The sequence below is a fragment of the Candida orthopsilosis genome (genome assembly GCF_000315875.1).
Source record: "Candida orthopsilosis Co 90-125, chromosome 1 draft sequence".
Classification (NCBI taxonomy): Eukaryota; Fungi; Ascomycota; class Pichiomycetes; order Serinales; family Debaryomycetaceae; genus Lodderomyces; species Lodderomyces orthopsilosis.
In genome coordinates, this window is record NC_018292.1 from 2,740,595 (window position 1) to 2,762,709 (window position 22,115).

The following is a 22,115-nucleotide window of genomic DNA, read 5'->3' on the forward strand; positions in this document are numbered from 1 at the left end:
TCCAACTCCTATCAATGATATCATGCTGAAGTTTCTTCTCAACTCTGGGGCATAACCTGTATCGGCCAGGAACTCCAAATTAGCTTGTGCCTCTTTCAACAATCGAGAAGCATCCTTTTCGTTAGCCATTGCAATATCGTCTAAGTGTTGAACATGGGTAGGTTGTTGAACGATCCTGTTTGAACTGATGTGGTTAATGACATCACCACGGTCGACACTTTGTCTCTCGCCCAATGAACTCTTCTTTTCAATTGAACTTGACGCTGTCATTATTTATGTGGTGTGAAGGTCTTGACCAACCAAGCGATTGATAGTTGAAATCCATGTCCACTTCACGGGGTGTTTATATAGTTGAGTGTTAGCTACAACCTTATCATTTGGGTTATTGAACAGGAAGCTTCAAGAGCTCAATTAGAAAGTGCAACCTTATCTTATCTTTTGGCAACCTAATTTATCAATTTGTTTAATTAAAAACTTGTCTTTGTAGATTGTATTCCTAAATCCGAGAACTAGCTGCTTTTGCATCAAATGATGGGGCAGAGCGGATAACCAAAATTTATCCGTCCAGGTTTGATTTTTATTTTTCGGTGACTGTACGAATTGGGAAATTGATAACGCAGTTGTCTTGTTACTATTGTTATATTTTAAGATCCTCTGCATCGCTACCTTAGGAATATAAAGATAAGCAGGAAAGCAGTATTGTTTTCCAACAATGAATCAGAAAACGATAGCATTACTAAATCTTCTCCACATTTATAAACTCTGATTGAGAGAACTTGTACCGTTTCAACCACTATTGGCTGACTAATGAGATACATTTTGGTTACTTGATCGAATTAACTGCGAGGCTTGGAAATCTCTACCTTTGTTTAATCTTTTACAAGTTCTGTGTACCCAAATTTTTATTCTAATATATATGCTATGTTTGTAAATCAAACAGATTCATCGTCGTCCTCTTCATCGGAATCATTAAGAAGTCCGGCTTGCATCAAAATCTGGTCCCAATCGCTAAACAATATGACACACGTTTCACTTAATGAAATAACGATCATACCACTACCAATTCCAAACCATAATCCAAAAAGACCATACCCCAAATTTTTACTCAATATTAAAGCTAATGGTAATGCGAATGCATAATAAGCTATCAAGTTTATCACACCTCCAATTTTCTGTAATCCTTGTGCTCTTAAAATTCCACTATTAACACAAGCTACCCCATCAAATACTTGCAAAAGAGCAACCAAAGGATCAAGTAAATTCTCTATTAAACTTATGACTTCTTCATCGTTTGTAAATATCAGCGCCAATTGCGTTTTAAATGTGAGGAATATCAAACAATTGGCACTAGCCACGACGAATGCACCGAGCATAGCAACTCTAGTGGCGATGATCGCCCCTTCCATATTCTGACCACCAATGAAATGCGCTATACGAGTTGAGGCTGCAATACTTACTGCAAATGGGATCATATAGGATAACGATGCTATACTTGAAACGGCACTTTGAGCTGCTAAAGGCTTGGTACCGAAATATGATGCAAAAAGAGTCATTATTTCGTATGCCAAATACTCTGACTCAATCATAACAACTCCTGGTAATGCCAAGTGGGCAAACTGGCCCCAACCTGTCAATAGTTCCGAAACTTTGGCGAGTCCATACCAGCACTTCTTTCCATCGATATATCTAACGTACAACACAAGCAAGAATGACATGAACCAGAAGTTGAGAGCAGTCGCTATAGGTGCACCAACATACCCCAATCCATAAGATTTGTTCCACACCAAGAACCAAGATAAGCAAATATTGATTGGGGCACTGATGAATAAGATCCCTGTTCCTGCTTCAAATATACCTTGTGCTTGTAAAAACCTTTTCCCATTTTCAAATATGATATATCCTGGAGCACCCACGATCAATACCCTTAAGAACTGAGATGTAAGTTGGACGACGGCGTCATCATCAATGATGAATTGTAGAACAGACGCACTAAACCACCATAGAAGCCCACATGGAACAAATAATACCCATGAAAATATGACGCTTCGCTGAACGTAAATACTCATTAGTTCGTAATTTCCGGCCCCATAAGCTTGTGAACACAATGTATCCAATGCAGTCGCTGTTCCTTCAAAAATCCCAAATGTAATTGTTGACGTCATGGTGGCTAAACTGACGGCTGCTAACTCCTTTGTCCCCAACTTCCCCACCACTATCAAACAAACAATTGAGAAAAGATGTTCTAGTATAAATGTAACAATTAAAGGCAAGGCATGACGAATCAACACTTTGGCTTCAATGACGTAGTTTGTTTTCAAATTCATGAAATTATCCAAGTTATAGCTCTTTGAAGATTTCAAGCTTGTTCGCCTCCTTCCTGATCCATAAATGTTTTCTCCAAATATATGATCGTGCTCTAAATCATCCTCTTCGGAAGTGGCGGCCGACATACGTCGATGGTGTTCTTCGATTAGCCATGAATGAAACAGCTCCTGATCTTCAGTGGCCTGTGCGCTACTCAAAGAGTCCGGTAGTGACCTTGAAGTACTGACACTAGCGGCATCATCAAAATCCAGCTCCGATTCAAACTCCGACCCATTTTCAATCAATGATAAAAACGATCGTTGATCTTCTCCTTCTCCATAACTGAACAATGGACGCTTCGTTGATGGTGGAACAAATATTCGTCTGCGTCTGCTTCCTGTGAGACCGGCCCCCGTGTTCGGGTCTGCTAGTCTATTTATTGACTGGAACAACACCATTTTGTTGGTTTTAAAAAATTATACCAATCAATGTGAAATATTTTTCTTTTGGTTGCGCAATTCTATAGTGAAGAGATAAAAGAGAGAGGACAAACGGTACGAGTAAAAGTAGAAGTTACAGCTTTCACATTCAAACATATAAAATTGGATATTGCTTACTTTTTTTTTCTAAAATATCATCCAGATACCACCACCCAATAAGATTGCCAATACAATAGCTGTCAAAACACCAGCTCCTGCTCTATCTTTACCAGTTATATCTATCTTGTTTTTATTTGTAGTATCCTCTGTGTCAGTACCAGCAGCATAATTGGATCTATTTGTTCCTCCTGTTTGAACGCTAATTGGCTCTTCTGCAATGAGGGATAGAATCACTTCCAATGATGACATCTGCTCACCTAGTCCATAGACACCATCCCAACCACTAGCAGACCAATTCTCTCCGCATGTGACTCCGTCAGATCCTCCTGAACACGATTGAGCTGCAGCTTCAGCACTTGTCTCCAAATATGGCCTTATCATGTCCTCAAAATCAGGTATGATTACCATGGTCAATCCGAGACAACGTGAAAACAAACTACGGAAAGATCTTTGATCGTTGTTACACTTTTTGCTAGGTTGGCAAGTGGTTTCCTGCATCACCTTGTTAGTTGAGTTGAAAAAATATGAGGTTGCCGCTTCAACAATTTCTTGCGTACGAAATTTCCATGTTTCATCACCTGTGACATTATACAAGTAAGCACATCCAGTCATAAATACCCCATACGTGTAGGACCATCTCAAATCTGTCACATCGGTACAGTTTTCTTCGATGTTTGCACCGTCATAGATACGCAAGTTTCCATTATCCTCCTCAGTTAAGAAGTTGACCTCTTCCATCCAATTCCACACTCGCTCAGCTGTAGGGAGATATGCCGACTCATTACCGGTGTACCTAGCCAATCTTGCGGCAATGTGGAAAAGACAACCATTTGAAATTGTATTCTTATAATTGTAGCCAGAGTTCCAAGTAAAGATTTGCCATCTCAAACCACCACCACAATGTTCAGTGTCCCATCTGGCATCCATTGTATTGAAGATTGCCTGTGCCATTTCTAGCCATGAGTGCAGCTCTGGGTTTGTAAAGTTCCTTTCCACTGCCTCCATGATTGCCATACCCCAGACACCTTGATCATCATTACCTTCAGTTGTTGACTGATTTGAGGGAATATAATTATAATTATCACCAGCTTGATGATACATTCCATCGTAAATCCATTTTTCCAATGTTGAATTATCTGAATCACAGTATGTAAAATAATCCACCAATCCACCGAAAGCTTCACCTGCATTCCACCAATAGTTTGGGGATGCAAACATACCAACCGTTCCTCCGTGTTTGAAACCTTCGTAGTAGTTCCACATACCATCAGAAACTATCTTTGCGGCCGAACATATGGAGTCTTTGTCATTGATGTTTAAGTCTATGGAGCACACAAGGGCTGTGTACAATACAATGGTAGTCGTTATAAGTTTATTTAGTCCAAACATTGTATCATGTGTGAGACTTCTGTTACAAATGATTGTATTGGTACCCGTTAATGAAGAGCTAATACTCGGAGTCGATTTTAAAAGCCTTGTTTGATTGGTGTTGCTTTTCACGTTTTTATAAATTTGCACACTTCTTTCGTGTAAGTGTAACAAGAAAATCAAATGTTTGCCTATTAGTGGAAAGCAAGAGATTTTGCTTGTATAATGAGTATTATAGGCAAAACTCTTGGGATGGTGTTGTATAATAGGCTGAGCTTTTTCCCCCTTCTTTGATTTTTCTCTCTTTGTTTGATTTATTTTTATCTTTTTTTTCTGTTGTTTGTTGTTTGTTGTTTGTTGATAATTTTGTGTTGATGGATATGTGTGTATGGATTTTTATGTACATAGTTTTGTAACTTTATTTCGATTACGTAATGCTAACATAACACTCCAAAGTTTGTAACAGCTTTAAAGTCTAGTAACAAGTAGATTCAATAGAATGAAAACTATGCTTTACTCCATAGGAGTATCACATTCGTAGAGTCATCTCTATAAACACTCTCTATTTATAACACATCTCACCAGTTGAATAATTGTAATAGTTGAGTAAGGCGTGACAAAACTACTCTATTATTTGCCAAGATTAGTGGGTCATCAGTTTCTTCTTTTTGTCCATGTCCTTGAGACATATAACAGGCATCATAAGTTGACTTGTTTTGTCTTTTCTTTCCTGTACTCAACTCACTTGTTCCATCTCTATCCAACAATATCCCATTCCATCCAGCCCTAATAGCACCAACAAAGTCCTTTTCATGGCTATCGCCAACATGCCAACATCCAGATAAGAAATCACCTGGAGGAGTTGATCCTCGATACCTATCATCAATTTCAACTCTGTACTCATTCACCGCAATTTCATCAAAAAATGTCTTCTTGGGTTTGCCAACTTCATAATCATAAGATAAATTTATACTAGTAAAGTAATCCTTCAACTTTAAACTTTCCAAGATTTTGATTGCTCGCGTATCTGAGTTACTAGACACAACCATAGTCACCCCGTGCTTCTTCAACCCTATTAAAGTTGGAATGACGTCGTCATAAACGTCATATGCTTCATCGCTGGTGAAATGGTTAACCAAACGATCACAAATTTCGTTTGTTTGAGGATCCTTTCTCAGCAATCCATAAACACGAATGACGAGCTCTTTCCACCAAGCATTTGAGTGTTGGAATTCGGGGATACTTTTACCATAATTGGGGAATTCATCCTGCAACTCTTCATAGACCTTGGCAAAATCTTGACGAATTGACTCTGCACTCTTTGAAATACCAAACTCTTGACTTGTTATTTGGTGGTATTGTTCAGGAACCGGAGTCTTGGGTTTGTAGATGGTGCCAAACAAATCAAATGAAATAAAGTTTGGTTTGGGGAACTTCTTCTCTGATTCACGAATTATCCTTGTGTTTTCAGCATTGAAGGGTTGTGAAATAAGGTTTGATTGAGTTGATATTGACCTCTTGAGCACCCTAAGTGGTTGAATGTGTATTCTAGCTGGAAGAGGCATTGCTGTACAGAACTGTGTTAGCCATTCTTCATTCCGGTTCGCCGTATCATAAATTCATGTCGGCACCAAACAAAACCCAGAAATAAAATTCCAATTGGTTATGTAACAAGTTACGTAATTGTATATCAACCCCGATTTTTGCTGCCGATTTCCAAGCTCTGTATGTATAGTAACGTACAATGTATTTGTACATTATGGTGTCTGGCATCTAGCAAGATAGAGCTCTTTCAATATCAAAAACTCGCTCAAGATTCAATTGGTATGTGTTCACTGAGTCCTCAAATCTCCTAAGCAATTCTCCGCAATCTGTTGCAAAATGACGCAAATCAAACTTACCAAAACCAAAAAAAAAATGTGAGACTGAGAAGAGTACCAAAAAAGACTACAATTCAGTCATTTTATGAGATTCTAGGGCTTCGTTTATCTTGGAAAATTCATGCCTTTCTGCTATGTTTGCCGCTATTTAATTACCTGTCTTCTGTTAGAATACAACGCTACCAAATAAGTTCAGTCATTTTTGACTCTGGATAGAGCATTCCGAGTAGCAGGTAAAGTTACAAATTCTTATGACCTATTTGACTATTATAAATCAGTATATTCTCAATTTCTATCCTAAAAGTACCTCCCAGCCCCATTCTTTCATGACATTACTCCAATGAACTTTTGACTCAATGCCATTGGAATCAGAGTTGTTCATAAAATTGGCATACTCATTGTTGACCACAGACATCAAACCATTTAATGGGTGGTGATAGTTACTTGGAGAAGTCTCTTTAGTAGTATCGTTGTTCATCGTGCCATTGTTGCAGCTCACTGCTAGTGCGTCTTTTCTCTTCCAAACTTCCTCAACAACTTCCAATGCACGATCAACATTGCCAATCCACATTCTATCCACCAACAACTTCCACCTAGACTTACACCACTCTCTTTCTTCACCAATTTCAGCTTCACAAGATGCTACCAAGAGGGGGAAGATATGGACAACGCTAGTATTTGATGATTTTGGTATTGACGCCAAAAGAATAAATATTTTCTCCGCAAGCTCATGTGATGATAATGAAGGAATCTCTGGGACAGCTTGATGTAGGAAAAGTAATGCTGCATAACGATAAGCTTCTGCTGTGGCAATACAACTTGATAAATCCCAGGTTTTAGACACACTCTCTTCTTCATTCTTGATCATATTTGCATTAACAGTCGATTTCCATTCTAAAAGAAGTTGACGCAACTCCGAAGCCTGAGTGATTGTATTCAAAGAGTTTCTCTTTTTCCAATTCTCACTGGCCTTTGTTTTTCGTATTTTGGAAACCAATGCAGCCACTTTACCTATTATGCAAAACAACGATTGACCACATCCCAACAATGGATCAATAATCTCTGAGTCGTAATTGAAAGCATCAAATTCTTCAAAAAATGTGTATACTTTATCGGACGAATCACTGAGATCAGATGGAGATGGAGATCCATGGCCATCTTTGAGTTTATCATTCAGAATCATTGAAGTTATGGTTGCCACCAAGTCTACTCCTTTCTCATCGTAATTTGTATCGGTGGTCATCTGTGCAATCACCAGGAAATATATCCAAGTATTGAATAGAATTTGAATGGGCTTGGGTACAATCAAAGAAGTGCTCTTGGTTGTACAATCATGAACCATCTTTTCGTACTCAAACTGATCGATCAATACCAACTTACTCTTTAACTGCAAGAAGCCCTCTTGACGAAAATTGGATCCATCATGTGGCATATATTTTTTTCGAACTGACTCTTGATGCTCCCTCAACAATGCCAAGATTTTGTTAATCATAGTCTTTGCCCCTTTCAAGTGAGCAATACCACTAGATGTCAGAACATCCCAGGTTTCACACACAGCCAAGTTCAAGCAGGTTGCTAATGCTATATCAGCAGGAAAGTCAACTTCCCCACCATTTTCCATCTTGGACAATCCACTTGCAAGTTCCAATATACACCTTTTCATATACTTTTGAGCTCTTGAGCGTAGCTCTCCCGTTGATGAGACTATACCATGCGAGCCAGCTAAATGGAAAAGAGTCATTGCCGCTATCGAATTGAATAGACAACTGTACCTCGTTGCTAATGGAACGAGCAAATTTCTCCAGGGATTTTCATGAAAACCATTTTTGATAGACATCACCCCCGATGTATATTCTGAGTAGAAGTGAAGAAGCTGCTCCTGTTCCGATGTTTTTACCAAAGATTTGTTAACCTCACATACTGGAGATGAAGTTGATGATAAATCTTGAGATTGGTTCAAGGTTAGAGGACTCATTGTCTCAACCGAGGGTATATCAATTTCTTCCATATTCAAGGCAAAATTTAATATGGCTGATAGGGATGGGGTTAGACTGATGTTAAAGTCGGGATCTTTATTTTTGTCGATTGTAATCGGGTTCATGATATTTTCAAAAGTAGGAGAAAGGATTGAATGGGTATCACTATTCATTTCTTTAATTGGCGGTTCAAAGACTGTTTCCGTCCCTGAATAAGTACTGGCCTTGTGCCTTAGATTATGTATATCTTGAATGGGATATGTATCACTATAAGATCTTGTAATAAGTGGGCTTTGAACTGGACTAGCGATTGATGTCCCAGCACTAAATCTTCGTTTCCCTTTACCAGTGCTACTCTCCAGTCCAGTTGGATTTAACCCCTTGGAAATTAGATCACTCTCCTTCGCTATATCCTCAATGCTTTTTCCAATTACGGAATAACTTGCTAGTTGTAGGTGTTTCTTTAGCGATTTTTCACCAATTGTAGGCTTTGAATCATTGAACAGCTTCCATTTGAAGTTGGTTACGTAACCTCCACAAACTATATTCTTCTTATTGCAATTTAAACATGTCGGTTTCGATTCGTCACATTTGAGTCTTTTTTTCTTACAAGTAATGCACCCATTCCTAGATTTGGTGCGTGGTTTGTTTGTCGTCCTGGCAGCTCCGGGGTTTAAGTTGGGAACAGTAATGGATGGAGGTTTGGTGACTTGCTTTGCTGTCATTAATGTGCTGATTCCGTTGATATGAAGAATGATGTAGATTCTGGTAATTTCTTAGCGTTAAAGGACAACCAAAGCGGGGAAAAATCCATAATATCTATTATTACCAATTTCACTCTTTGGGACTGAAAGCTACCACCAGCAATCGGGGGATCAATTAAAAGGTGAAGCTCGAAAAGCGGGAATCTGCAATGTCGGCGATGTTAATTAACCGCTGATAAGAAAGAAAATGATAACAATTAATACTCCCCTTTTTTATTTTTGTAATCTTCTGAGACACGCAATATATTTCCTGATCGGGATATACAATCCGAAGCTACATAAATGGCACTAATTCGAAGCCAATTATGGTTTCCAAATTAGTAACAAAAGATATAGAGAGGTAAGAATTAATCGTCCGAATAAACTAATAAAATGCAAATACCTATCTGCATCAAGCTACGACAAAACAAGCCGTCGATAATTTAAATCGATAAGTGCAATTTTGTCCAATAGCTAATGGGCCAGATTGACTGTCGAGATCCAGGCTTTGAGTGAGGTATCGAATCCAAGGGAAACAAGGATACTTCAACTGTTCCTCATCCACGGAAATATACGATAGTTTCAAACCTGAGTACGTAAACATAGGAATCTTGAATGTCAAAACGATATCATCATTTGTGAAATTTCGCTTCACTTCTTGTAGCAATTCCTTTTGAGTAGATGTTATGACCTTCCCATTGACCCCGTAAAAAGCCTCCAAGTCGTGTCGAATATCTTCACTTTCATCATCGCCTTGCTCCATCCCATTTGAATCAAGATGGTCCATTTTACGTAACAAGTGGTGGGATATCTTTGACAATGTAATTTGTTCACAATTCAACAAGGATAATTCACACATCATTCTTACAGTTTGTTTTCCGTCTATGCTGTCAATCTTCCAAATAATTTCCATGGTATCATATTTGAACGAAACCTCGCCATTCTCCGTCTTGTATTTCAAGTTGGGGTCGGTTATGTCCAACTCAAAATAATAAGGATTCAATGGAATTCTCACAAACAAACTCTTGCAATGCCTCCTTCGTGGGAAAGTGGTATTCAAAGTGCACATGACTAACAATCTTTTGGTTCCATGAAAAATTTTGAATACAGGTTTGATAGTTATCAAAGGAAGTTTTTTTTTATTCTTTTGTTGTTCCACTTGGTACGACATCAATTCAAACTTGTCATCAGGTGGAATAAAGGTGACGATATTGTCCCGATATATCTTTGATAATTCGATACACTGATGGAATTGAATATTTCTGATGGGAATACGATGCTTAAATGGTTTTCTGGTGTCCGTTGTAATTGCATTTTCAGGTTGTTTTTCGACTGCTTCATCTTCAGCGTTCACATGAACATCATCTCGAAACTCTTCTACTGATGATGTTGTCAGTTCTTTCAATTCAAGATCGTCAAGGTTCTCATCCACCCCCTCCAATAAACCTCCACGCTCTTCAATCTTTTCTAATTTAATTTGGTTCTCCGGTAAAGGGTCCTCATCAATATTTTTCACCACATCGTCATTCTGAATTGATGACATATAGTTTTCGTTGAACCCCATTCGGCACACTGGTATACCCGACAAATAAGACTTAACTATGCAGCTTCCATAGATTTCATTAAGTTTCACCGATTCCGTTTTAAGATCGTATATAAACTCGACATTCTCGATAATGTCAACGAATATTTCATTTTTTGCATAGAATATACCTTTCGGTCGCCAATTTATTGCCAGTGAATATGTACGCAAGATGGAGCTATTGATGATATTGGCATTGTTCTCCAAAACATCGGTCTTGATTGATTGATTATGAGTGGACTTTATGTCGGTTTTCGCCTTACCTTTTTTCTTTTTATCCTTTGTCTTAGGGTCATGTTCGGCTTCTTCGTTACCACTATCATTAAAGTCATCTTCGTTGAGTAGTTTGGGAAAATTGGGCTCCACTTTAATATATTCCTCTAGTAGCTTGTAATCAGTTATTTGTAATACCCCAAAATCCAAACACTCGTCAACTAACTCAGTAATAAGAACCGAGTTATCCAAAATCAACTCAAAATCCATCGTCTTTACCTCTCCCTTGCACAAAAAGTGAATCATAATCAATTGAAAGCTTCGTAGGAATGCAATTACCAGCATTACATTGACATTCTGATGTGTAACAGCCAAAAGCACAATATTAGTTTCGCATCTGATATATACGTAAGATAGATTTTGAATTGTCAACACGGGCACTTGCTCGTTTATTGGCGTTCGTCGAAGATGCTGATAAAATTTCGAAAGTATGCTATTATCATCGGGGATAATTTCAGTAAACCTCCTATTGATCAAACATTTGTACAATGCTAGCTCCGACGGGCTTCCATAGTTGAAGGGAACATGTAGAACATAGAAAGCTGAAATCATTACTTAAACTCATTCGAAGAGAGGTACCTGTTACTAAAATGCATTTTACAAATTTGATGAAAGCGCGAATATTTGTGTCAAATGGTACAAAACCAAACCGTTTAAATGCAAAAAGAGATTGAGATTTCACTTACAAGTGGTTTTGATTTGGACGGGAGAGGAGGTAAAAAAATATGGAAATGTCTTCAGAAGTAATAAAGAGAGAGGGTAGTATCTATAGTTAGCAAAAAGAAAACAGAGCTGCTATAAACTAGACACATATTGAAAAATAAAACCCCATACAAGGCAAATCTTTAAGGAAACTTCCCTTATTCTCCAGAGCTTAAATAGTTGCTGATACGAAGAGCTTTAGCTCCTATGAGCTCTATCTCTCAAGCTCATGTCTTATTATTTATATGCTAACGTTATTGCTGCAAAATGTTCGGAAATAAAAGTTCTATCCGATCTAAAACCTTAAAGTTGCCCCAAGAAAAAAATATAATCAATTCTTTCACAACTCCGTGTTTAAGAATTGAAATTGGACAACTTTTGCTACCAACACGCCACAATGTCAAAACCAATCCTACACGAAGAGTCAATTCGCAAAGGCCTTCTAAAAATAAATGGTTTCGGACTTCCTCATTGGTCGTTGTCGGTTTTAGACACAGTTCCTCCATCTCATGTATTGGAAGTTCACTACAAGTTGAAAAATTTTAAAAAGACGTGGGAGTTTTTAAACTTGATTGCTAAGCAGGCAGACTTGAAAAAACATCATCCAAAGATCACAACTGTATACAACAAGATTGACATCGAATTGACTACTCATGACGTGGGAAATAATATAACTGAGGCAGACATTGGACTAGCTGAAGCTATACATCAAGAGTTTCACACACTACAAATTCCTGATAGTGGAAGCAAATGATCAATAAGTCTATGTACCAAATCTATTCTATGTAATGGATTGATTTTACAGCCCGACAGAACTTGTCTTGTACCTCAATGGCCTCATATGTTCCCTCAAGACTGGCAGATACAACGAAATCACGATCCCATATATCACTAATAGTTTCCTTCTCTAACAATTTTCTCACCTTCTTTTGGTCCCTTTTAATTTCGATAGTTCTAATGTATGTCAATTTGAATGGGGGTTCACCTGTAAAGGAAAAGACCAACTCTGTGTGGTCACCTTGATGAATGTCTTCAACTATGTAATCACCCTTGTTAACTTCGACGCTTGGCAACTCATGCACCTGAAGCTGCAATTCTTTAAATTTTTGACTATCCGAAGTGAAATTCACCACACATGAATTTTCACCCGCATCCTTCAATGCTTGGATATTCAAAATCCCTGGTTTTGAGGCTAATCTAACAAATCGGTGATGTACTTCAGCTTTCCTAGGCACATTGTCGTATTGGTAGAAAATGGTGATGGGTGATACACCTGTTAGATTGTAACCAACATGATCTCCAACACAATATTGTAGTTTATCTGATGACTTAAATATATTAGGAGGTTCGGTGATTGATAGGATGTATTTCACAGTATTTTTGAGTTTCCCGTTTATACAGCCATTACTATCCTTAATGCTAACCAAGGCAATCGAGTAGTCTCCAAGTTGTAAGAATTTCGTACTTTGCAATGATAAGTATGGCTCCATGACATTCCTAAACCTCACTTTTTGACTTTCCCCAGAGGCTTCATTTTGGATGATGGCTTCAATATCAAATGGATAATTCCCGGATAACTTTATTGGGATTTTGGCCACTATTGCCTCATCATGGACCCTATTTTCACACACTTGTGCAAAATTTTTATCTGGAATAAACAGAGCTGCAGGTAAGCGGTTAACTTGATAAACAACTTTTGGAACATCGGCAAATGGGACTTTACTTTGCCTAGTGTAATGAGCATCATAAATCTTTCTAAAGGTGTGTTCATATTGACCATTGTCCCTAGTGGGCAACTTGATTTTAATGCGATGTCCTTCTACATTCATCGTGTGACTTTCAACTTTACCACTTGGCAATTTAATCTCATAATCAATCAAAAATGGTGCTTTACCCTTGAGTTGCAAACCAATCTCACTCACAGCGCCATTACAAACAGGTTTCAAATGGAGCAACGAATCATCTTTATGCTGTAAATACTCATCAGCAAATGTAATATTCATTGATGGTTTATCGTAGAAAGTGACAGTTACTTTTTTCTCCTTGTTGATGATGTTACCTTCACAATTGTCATTCAAGAAAGAATCCAAGCTGTAAATTCCCTCCTCGTAAATACGTATTGACGATTGTCTCAAATCTGCCCTCCTATTCTTCAAGGAATCACCTTGTAGACTCTGATGTTTCAAGATCACCACGTCATTTCTTTGTTGTCCAATGGATGACTTGTATCTGACAGGTACATCGACAAATTGACCCTCAACGATCTGAATCTTGGAATATGTGGTAACCAATTCAAGTTCAGGAACATCTGGTCTACTGACAATCTTTACTTGTTTCGCACTGTCGCTAATAATTACCTCGCATCCAAATTTATCTTTTGCATTGCTCAAAATAAGGTAGTACGTCTTACCAATTAGTGATCGGGGTGTTTCAATGTCATAGCCAGAAACATTAGTCACATGTACAAGAGCACCCAACCTTCTCTTAGTAACAGCGTCAATATATTCGTAGTCAAAGGAGAAGGGACCATTACCTTTAAAAACAATCGGTATCTTTGCAGGCACACCATAGCAGGTGTGCAATTCACGTCCAGCTAGCTTCAATGAAATCTCTGATGCCAGTCTGAAATATGTCAGATATGTATACTTTGACTCGTCGATAGGGAATCCCTTTTCTCGATAATTGCCATCTTTTAAGTTGGAAAAAACGATAGTATAACTTCCCTCACCTGGTGGCTTAAACTTGAACGAATGCTGATCCAGCGGAGAGGTCAATTCACGAACCCTTTGGCCGGAAGCTAATACTACTGGTTTCAAAATGCCAGAATTGTTTGAGTAAATTTGATATTGTACTTTGAATGGGGCTCTACCAGTGAAGTTGAAGTCAAACTTGTATCCGACAACTCCCAAGCACCTGTCACTTTCCGGCTGTGCATGGATACCCAAATCTGGTGTTTGCGCTAACTCAAGTTGTACTGGTGGCGCATCAATAACTTCACAAGGACAATGCACATCATTTGCAGACACTAATTGATATGATCCTGGCTCATTTACCTTCACACCTTTGCGCAACTGTGCTTTGTTCGAAAAAGTGGTGGTAAAGTTGGAGCCATCGTGTGAAATAACAACGTCAAGTGGAAAGTCTTTATCATCAAACTTATCCCCATTTGAAATCATCAATGTCTTTCCCCCTCCCAAAAGAAGCGGAGATTCTTTTTCGGGATCTACTAATCCAATAGATGGCGACCTTCGAAGGATCAATTTGTACCATACATCTTTATCTTTAGAAAGTGGTTGATACCTGTGTAAGTTCCCAAAAGAATCTTGTACCGAAATCAATTGAAACTCAACGGTAGTCTCTTTGTTCCATTTGAGTTCGTCTATATTTTGTATGAGAGCCTCCTCCAATGAGTTTCTAACAAGTTTTGACGGCTTCAAATACGAAAAGTCTGGTTTTGATCGCTCATGATGATCAGAATCGCTGGGTATTGTTATGTTTAACGACTCGTACTCATTTCCATTCACTCTAATAACAAGGTTTACATGTTGTGGCGAAGGACCGTAAATCTCTAACCAAGGTACGGGGAACGCTTCTTGCTCAAGGGATGATAGGCACTTGTGGTTGTTTTGAAAATCGAAGTGGGGTGGATAGAAAAACTTTCCCAGCGGGCAGTCTGATATAAAAAATTCAGACTTATATGTCCTAATGCTATTACCCTTTTTATCTAAAACACTCTTGATTTTATACGAACCTGGCTCGCTAATTGGATATTCCAAATAAAACAAAGGATCACTTGGTTTGGATTCAATCTTGTTTCTCAAATGGGAGTAGTCCTTTCTGAATAGTTTCTTGAGCGAGGACCCAGTGTAATTATAAAGTTTCAATTCGTTGTTTGCGGTGTTTTGTTGAATCTGTAGAAATCCTATTCCTGATGTTGTATTGAACTCAATCGGCATTTGAATGGTGTTGCCATTGGCGGAATCTAAGCAAGTGTGATCAATATGGAATGGATTCATTTTAGCTGACGAGTCTGGTAGGTAGTGAATTGTTAATTTTCCTTTAAAATGAGAATCCATATCAATAACTTTAGCTACATTGATCGATTCTCCAACGATATTGAGCTCATTTCTTTGTAGTATGATCCTCCAAATTGGCAAAAAGATATTGGATAACAAAGGTAATGCCATATTGCTTACCAAAAATATCGTAAACCCATTTAGAATGAATATGTAAAGTAGGGTTTTTGAAGGTGAAAATGCTAGATGCGGGATTTTTAATATTGGAAGTAGCCACAAGAACCCCCCATCAATGAAAACATATTTGAGAACAAACGTGAAGTTCGTTAAGGTTGTCAATTGCTCATCTGAAGAAACAATTTCAGATTTGACTAGCACTAGATCATAAATTTTCCAACTTTGAATTAGCGTAAACAATGACACTATGAATAGTCGCTGCGAAGCTGGATCCAATATGCTGCTAGAGATAAGTGGGTTAATTGTATTCCTCTTATGTCGCCTTTCTCTGTAATTGACATCAGTTGGACGCATATTGATCGACTTTGTTTTTGGTGCTGACGCTTGTCGATGGTAGAGATCTTTATGAATATTTTTTTGATGCGATTGTTTACATATTGTATTTTTCACAAAGGAAATATTTTTATTTACGCTTGGTGCTCTATACATTAACCCATGATCCATTACGTTTTTCTTGTGTCACTTTGATCGCTGGCAAATCCCAACCAACACCTCCGCTCCCTACTAAAGCCCCAAATCTGGGGACTACGTAACATTCTCGCTTTGTAGGTGTTATATTCTTTGGAGCATATGGATGACCCAAGGGCTTGGAATAAGTTATCAATCCTGAGCTTTTGGCAATGCTTGTCAATTGCTTCCCACTGATATTGACCAATGGTGTCATTCGTATTTTGGAAGGTTCTTCGTCTGCCGAATTCGACTTTGAACTGAGGTTTTGGTAAACTAAGTAAGGGCTAGGTAATTTACCGCTTCTACTCATCAATGAGTTTGCATGAATGTAGACAAACGGATCCAGACCAATAGGAAATACAGGGCAATATGGAATGTTGCTGATATTGGTTTTGTTGGCAATTTTGACATCAGAGGAGATGAGATCACCTCTAATTGCAACGTGGTCGATGAATCCTGAAGCGATCATTTGCTTCATTGCTGATACTTGTTTGGTGGTGGGTACTTCTAATTTCTTCTTTTGACTTAATTGTCTGCCATTTTTACTAATCAAACACCTTTCAACGATCAGGGCCACTTGTATTCTAAGCTTTTGAATCTCTTGCATCATTTTTTGTCTTAGGTAATTCGTGGACAAGAACTCACCCTTCTGCTCACTAGAAATATGATCTAAAGCACAAACTGCAGACAACAACATCATGCATTCGCTTGATGGGTCCAACTTCGAAAACAAGGCTCTTGATTGGTAAAACTTGCTTCTGAAATTCTTTCTTTCCTCCTCTGTCATGTTCCCTACTAGTTCATTTTCCGGAATGAAAGGATCACCAACTGATAAAGCCGACACAATGGCAACAACATATTCTAAACACTCCTGCTGGTTTCCAATAATGAGTATTTTTGCAAACCTTGGACTCAACGGGAATAAAGACATCTTCTTTCCCAAATCTGTTATCTGCTTTAGCTCTTTATCGAGTGCACCCAAAATGACCAATAACTCCTCAGCTTTTTCCAAAGCAGTTCTATCAGGGGGAGTTGGAAATGGGAAGTTAACAATTTGATCAATACCCATACTCTTCATGCTCAATACTATACTCTCGAAAGGGGTTCGAAGTATCTCAGGGACACTAAACTGCGGGAAGAACTCTTCATAGACAGCAGATGAAAACAATCTGTAGCAATGGCCGGGTCCAGTTCTACCAGCCCTACCAGACCTTTGATCAGCGGATGCTTTGGAGATCCAATTAACATCGAATGACTGCACCCCATTTTCCTTGTTGTAATTTCTTTCTTTTGACCTGCCACAATCAATGACGTAGCGTATTCCTGGTATAGTCAAGGAAGTTTCTGCTACATTAGTAGAAACAATGCATAGTCTACTTCCTTTTGGTGGCTCATCAAAAACTCGCATTTGTTGATTGGTGGGCAAAAGGGAGTACAATGGTAATACATGAAGCGGGCCAATCTCAGATTCAAGAGCATTCAGAGCTTCTTCAAACCCTTCTTCCTCTCCATCCGAGCCATCATAGTCATCATAAGTGTTTTCATCATCTATTTTCACACTAAAGTCCACATCTTCAACCTCTTGCTGAACATTTTCTGAGACCCTTACATCTGAAATCTCCTCATCCTCAATCTGTTTGGTTCTCTTCTTCGGAAACTCGTCCTTGAGTCTCTTGACCAATGTTTTGATCTCATTTTGACCAGTCAAGAATATCAAAACTCCACCAGGCGGAAGCTTGCGGTGAATCTTGCACGCCTTGTTGAATGCCGCGTCGATGTAATTGAAGTCTGTCTTTTTGTCAAAATGCACTGATACAGGATATTGTCTTGCCTCGACGTTGATTATAGGAGGTGGGGTTTTGAACAACACTGGATTTTCCGAGAAATCTGTAACTCGCAAAGTAGCTGACATGATTATCAACTTTAACGGCTTCGCGTTTCTTTTGTTTTCAATGAAATACCTCCTTCTCAACTTTATGACTCTAGTGAGCATACCAATTAAAATATCAGTGTTGATATTTCTTTCATGAGCTTCATCAATGATTATTGCAGAATACTTTGTCAAAAGAAAGTCTGTCATCATCTCTCTTAACAAAACACCATCAGTCATGAATTTGAGTGCGGTTCCTGTTTCCGTTCCTTCATTTTTAATCGATGTGTCAAATCGAACTTGATAACCGACTCTACCCTTATGATTTCCCAATTCATTCCCGACTCTCTCCGCCATCGACACTGCTGCAACCCTTCTTGGCTGTGTCACCCCAATCATTCCTGGATATAGCTTATTCCCATGGTTACCAAATCCAGCCTCATATAGAAACTGGGGAACCTGAGTCGTTTTACCTGAACCTGTTTCACCACAAAGTATGATACAGTCGTGATGGTATATCGCTTCCATGATTCTATGCTCCTCAGCATACACCGGCAACAATACTCTTTGCTGCTGAACTTCATCTGATCTTTGTACATCTACCACAAAGGCGTCTCTATTCATGTATTGATCAATGGGTATGTAACCTTCTTCATCAGACAAATGATCAACATCTTCAGGCCTAACATAACGTTTTGAGTACTTTTTCTTGACTTCTTCAGACACCTCTGCTACGAGAGGGATGTTGTCACGGCCTTCAACGTGTCGGAGTTGTTGTTCAGCCCAGTCCTTGAATGATGTAGCAGTTTTGGAGTGTCTAGGTTTATTTTGCATGAGTCTAGTTGGAAATTCATCATCATCTTCTTCTTCTTCTTCCTCTCCTTCTTCGTCATCGCCATCGCCATCGCCATCGCCATCGCCATCGCCATCAACTTCCTCAACTTCGACCTGGTTGTCTTGATCCAGTTCTTCACTTTCATTTTTCTCCGAAGAGTTCAACTCGTCATTATTGGTCCTATTGTTTTGTGTATTCCCTCCATGTATGTCATTTTCTGCTTCAGACCCCTCACTTTCAGATTGTTCTTCTCCTTCACTTTCCTCAGCAGACAGCGTTGCATCTTCCGAGCTTGACGCGAAATCATCCAAATCTTCTTGTTTCAGCCTCTTTTTATCTTCCTCTTGAACTCTTTTCCTCCAACTATATTTTTTCTTTGAGATTATAGGCTCCCTTTTGATTACAGGGATGTCCTTGAATCCGAATCCCATTCCTGATCCTCCAAACTTGGATGGTCTATTATCTACAAAAGAACTCAGTGGTGTGCTAATATCAAGTGAGGGAGCTTCATCTTTGATGCTTCCATTTTCGTTTTCATTATCACTGGCGTCTTTGATAACTCTTTCCTCATACAACACTTCTCGCGTGTATTCATCTTCACGACCTTGTTTTTCCAACTCTAAAGCCTCTAACATCTGCTCCTTCTTGGTCAATTTTCCTTTCCCCAAATCTTTCAAGCCTGTGAGCTTTGATGTGTCCATTTTTGTCTCCTCCAATTTTTTCAAAAGCTCCTTCTTCTCCTCTCTTTTAAGTTGGTGCTCAATATACTTATCGAGTCTCTTCTTCTTGGCTTTGGACAATTTCTCATCTTTTGCATTCTGAGTATATAAATTCTCTTCCAATGCCCTTTTCCTTGCTAGTCGCTCTTCCTCACTAACTGGTGCAAGTATCTCAGCATTTGAATCCGGATTCGTGGATGTCTCAAGTACTTTCTTTTCCTCAACTTCCGTATTTGTTCCATCATCTTGAATATAGAATTGCTTATTCCTTGCTTTCTTCAAAGCCGCTTGCTTAGCAAGCATACCAGTTCTTGCCTTCTCATTGAACCTCTTCCTATATTTCCCCATGATATGTTGGCGTAGGTGGATGCACTTGTGATTAAAACAAAACTTAGTGAATTATTTTTCATAGAGAGAATCAAATTGATGAGATGCAGTTTACTTTTGTGGCACCAGTGTGCGGCTTGTGAACAATCTTAGGTGTTGTTGTCTTTGGATAATTTGAAAAGAAGTCTTGGGACAGGGATTCAGAGGAAGCATTCAGGCTGATGGAAAAAGGTGACGGTCAAAGGAAACTTCTAATCTTCTTGATTTTGCATATAATAAGCTGAAAATTCATATTCGTTTCTTGTTTCTGATTGTCGCTTTATATGTAAAATCAATTGAGTGACCGACCGATTTGTCGTCAACTAAATCCTCGTAACCTTAGTAAATTCGATTAGCCTAATCGACCTGTCTTGGTAGTAGAGTATGAATTCTTTTGAACCAAAAAGTTACCATTTGCATGATTACATAAGAATTATGTAACACTCTATCTTTTGTGAAATGTTTACTTGTCAATGACTCTATCTCAAGTTCCATATTTGTCAATAATCAATACGTATTAGCAGCTTTAACCAATACGTAATCAGCGTTATACATAAAGGATGGCTCACTCAGATGTACATAAACATTGTATGTTTAAAGAAAATCGTACCGTTTGGGCGTCATACTAACCTTCTTTGCAGTGATTTATTGTACGTTGACCATCAACTCCACCACCTTATACACCTATGAAAACCACCAACTCACATCACATTTTCCTCGTACAAATTGTTCAGAGATTATCTCACAGGAGTTGGGGTTGATAAACTCATCAAAAACGTTAGTCGGGTCAATTCCAGTTTCAACTACTACGCCATCGAAATTGTCGCTTTACTTCATGAAAAAGTACATGAATATGGATGGTAGTAGAGATTTGGTTACAATTGTTTCCATTGCTCATAATGATGTCAACAAAACGTTTATATTGGTTGTGTTGAAGAACATCATGGACAAATATATCGATTTCAAAAATCGACAACAAGATCAGAATGACCCAGCATCAAAAGCTAAACCGGGGGAGTTCAAACTTTATATGAAACAGATAATAAAGCACGAGGAACTGAACTACGATGTGAATCACCAAAGCTACAATTATGGATCAACTCATGAATCAAATGAGGAGGGTGTATCTAATCAAATTGGACCGAATCAATTGCTACTTGCAAACGAAGAAGTTGGTGAAGTGAGACAGCTCATGTTGGATAATATCAATAAATTATTGAGTCGAGGTGATAAGCTAAACTCTTTAGTGGATCAAACCGATAGACTCAACACATCCTCCCTGATGTTTCTGAAAAAAGCAAAACAGATAAAGAGACGCATGTGGTTCCATAAAACAAAGTTCATTCTATCTGCTATTGGTGGCACCTTGGTGTTACTTTATCTATTCATTGCTAGTCAATGTGGTTTCCCTTTATTCGACCAGTGTATACGAAATTAAGGTCTTCAAATTGATATACAACTTTCTCTACTCTATTTCCTCGTCTTCTTCAGTCTGCCTATCATCGTCAATCTCTTCTCCACGCAATTCCTGCTCATCTTTGGCAAGCTCAGATATAGGATTTATCGCAGCATTCTCCTCGACGTCCAGTCCATCTTCAATTTCGTCGCTCAGCTCTTCTCGAGTTTCCTCATCTTCAGCATCAGCATCCTCATCATCTTCGTCTTCTGTGTCACTTGAGACAACTTCACGTGATTCAACTTCACCAACTTGAGGTGATAATTTCGGTTTCTTTGTCATAGCCTCCTCTTTATTTGCACTCTTTTCGTCCAATTTCTTTTGTTTCTTTGCTTTTGCCATCGATTCAAACTCTCCCAACCTTTGTTTCACTTCTGGAAGGAAACCGGCAAACTCAGCTCGTTCTAAAGCTGCCATCATATCCTGAGCAGTCACCGTCTTTCTACCGGCAGCTTTCGACACTTGTTTTGCATGAAATAACATATAGCTTACAAATACAGTAGCTGATCTCTGCAACGCTAATAGAGAGTCTTTTGCCAATGTCATAGTATTTTGATTATCTTCATCTGAGGTGATTGATCTGGCCAATTTCAGAATTGTTGATCGAGGAAACAAAATGTCATCTATTGAAACGGGGTCGGTATCCCTAAATGGCTGTTCACTTGGATCGGCATTCTTTTTCCATCCCTTTGGTGGCATCTTTCTTGTTTGGAGATTATTGAATGTGGTTAGTTTAAAG

At 38.6% G+C, this 22,115-nt stretch overlaps 10 protein-coding genes across 10 annotated transcripts; 2 read left to right on the plus strand and 8 right to left on the minus strand. All coding sequences in view use genetic code 12, as the record gives it.

Annotated features, from left to right (window-relative positions):
* Positions 1 to 932: 932 nt before the first annotated feature.
* CORT_0A12550 (hypothetical protein) lies at positions 933 to 2,762 on the minus strand (the record flags this gene model as incomplete). The annotated part of the gene is made up of 1 exon (XM_003867030.1): positions 933 to 2,762. The coding sequence occupies one exon, from the start codon at positions 2,760 to 2,762 to the stop codon at positions 933 to 935; it is 1,830 nt and encodes a 609-aa protein (XP_003867078.1).
* A 168-nt stretch (positions 2,763 to 2,930) lies between these two features.
* Positions 2,931 to 4,292, minus strand: CORT_0A12560 (Dfg5 N-linked mannoprotein of cell wall and membrane; the record flags this gene model as incomplete). Its single annotated transcript, XM_003867031.1, has 1 exon — positions 2,931 to 4,292. The coding sequence occupies one exon, from the start codon at positions 4,290 to 4,292 to the stop codon at positions 2,931 to 2,933; it is 1,362 nt and encodes a 453-aa protein (XP_003867079.1).
* Positions 4,293 to 4,849: 557 nt separating this feature from the next.
* On the minus strand, positions 4,850 to 5,836 carry CORT_0A12570 (hypothetical protein; the record flags this gene model as incomplete). The annotated part of the gene is made up of 1 exon (XM_003867032.1): positions 4,850 to 5,836. One exon carries the CDS (start codon positions 5,834 to 5,836, stop codon positions 4,850 to 4,852), a length of 987 nt encoding a protein of 328 aa, XP_003867080.1.
* A 607-nt stretch (positions 5,837 to 6,443) lies between these two features.
* Positions 6,444 to 8,852, minus strand: CORT_0A12580 (Zcf9 transcription factor; the record flags this gene model as incomplete). Its single annotated transcript, XM_003867033.1, has 1 exon — positions 6,444 to 8,852. One exon carries the CDS (start codon positions 8,850 to 8,852, stop codon positions 6,444 to 6,446), a length of 2,409 nt encoding a protein of 802 aa, XP_003867081.1.
* A 430-nt stretch (positions 8,853 to 9,282) lies between these two features.
* On the minus strand, positions 9,283 to 11,277 carry CORT_0A12590 (hypothetical protein; the record flags this gene model as incomplete). The annotated part of the gene is made up of 1 exon (XM_003867034.1): positions 9,283 to 11,277. The coding sequence occupies one exon, from the start codon at positions 11,275 to 11,277 to the stop codon at positions 9,283 to 9,285; it is 1,995 nt and encodes a 664-aa protein (XP_003867082.1).
* Positions 11,278 to 11,824: 547 nt separating this feature from the next.
* CORT_0A12600 (Phhb protein) lies at positions 11,825 to 12,181 on the plus strand (the record flags this gene model as incomplete). Its single annotated transcript, XM_003867035.1, has 1 exon — positions 11,825 to 12,181. The coding sequence occupies one exon, from the start codon at positions 11,825 to 11,827 to the stop codon at positions 12,179 to 12,181; it is 357 nt and encodes a 118-aa protein (XP_003867083.1).
* A 22-nt stretch (positions 12,182 to 12,203) lies between these two features.
* CORT_0A12610 (Pom152 nuclear pore membrane glycoprotein) lies at positions 12,204 to 15,974 on the minus strand (the record flags this gene model as incomplete). The annotated part of the gene is made up of 1 exon (XM_003867036.1): positions 12,204 to 15,974. One exon carries the CDS (start codon positions 15,972 to 15,974, stop codon positions 12,204 to 12,206), a length of 3,771 nt encoding a protein of 1,256 aa, XP_003867084.1.
* A 127-nt stretch (positions 15,975 to 16,101) lies between these two features.
* Positions 16,102 to 19,902, minus strand: CORT_0A12620 (hypothetical protein; the record flags this gene model as incomplete). The annotated part of the gene is made up of 1 exon (XM_003867037.1): positions 16,102 to 19,902. One exon carries the CDS (start codon positions 19,900 to 19,902, stop codon positions 16,102 to 16,104), a length of 3,801 nt encoding a protein of 1,266 aa, XP_003867085.1.
* A 578-nt stretch (positions 19,903 to 20,480) lies between these two features.
* CORT_0A12640 (hypothetical protein) lies at positions 20,481 to 21,358 on the plus strand (the record flags this gene model as incomplete). The annotated part of the gene is made up of 2 exons (XM_003867038.1): positions 20,481 to 20,508; positions 20,562 to 21,358. 2 exons carry the CDS (start codon positions 20,481 to 20,483, stop codon positions 21,356 to 21,358), a joined length of 825 nt encoding a protein of 274 aa, XP_003867086.1.
* Positions 21,359 to 21,385: 27 nt separating this feature from the next.
* CORT_0A12650 (DNA polymerase epsilon subunit D) lies at positions 21,386 to 22,075 on the minus strand (the record flags this gene model as incomplete). Its single annotated transcript, XM_003867039.1, has 1 exon — positions 21,386 to 22,075. The coding sequence occupies one exon, from the start codon at positions 22,073 to 22,075 to the stop codon at positions 21,386 to 21,388; it is 690 nt and encodes a 229-aa protein (XP_003867087.1).
* Between the last annotated feature and the right edge of the window lie 40 nt (positions 22,076 to 22,115).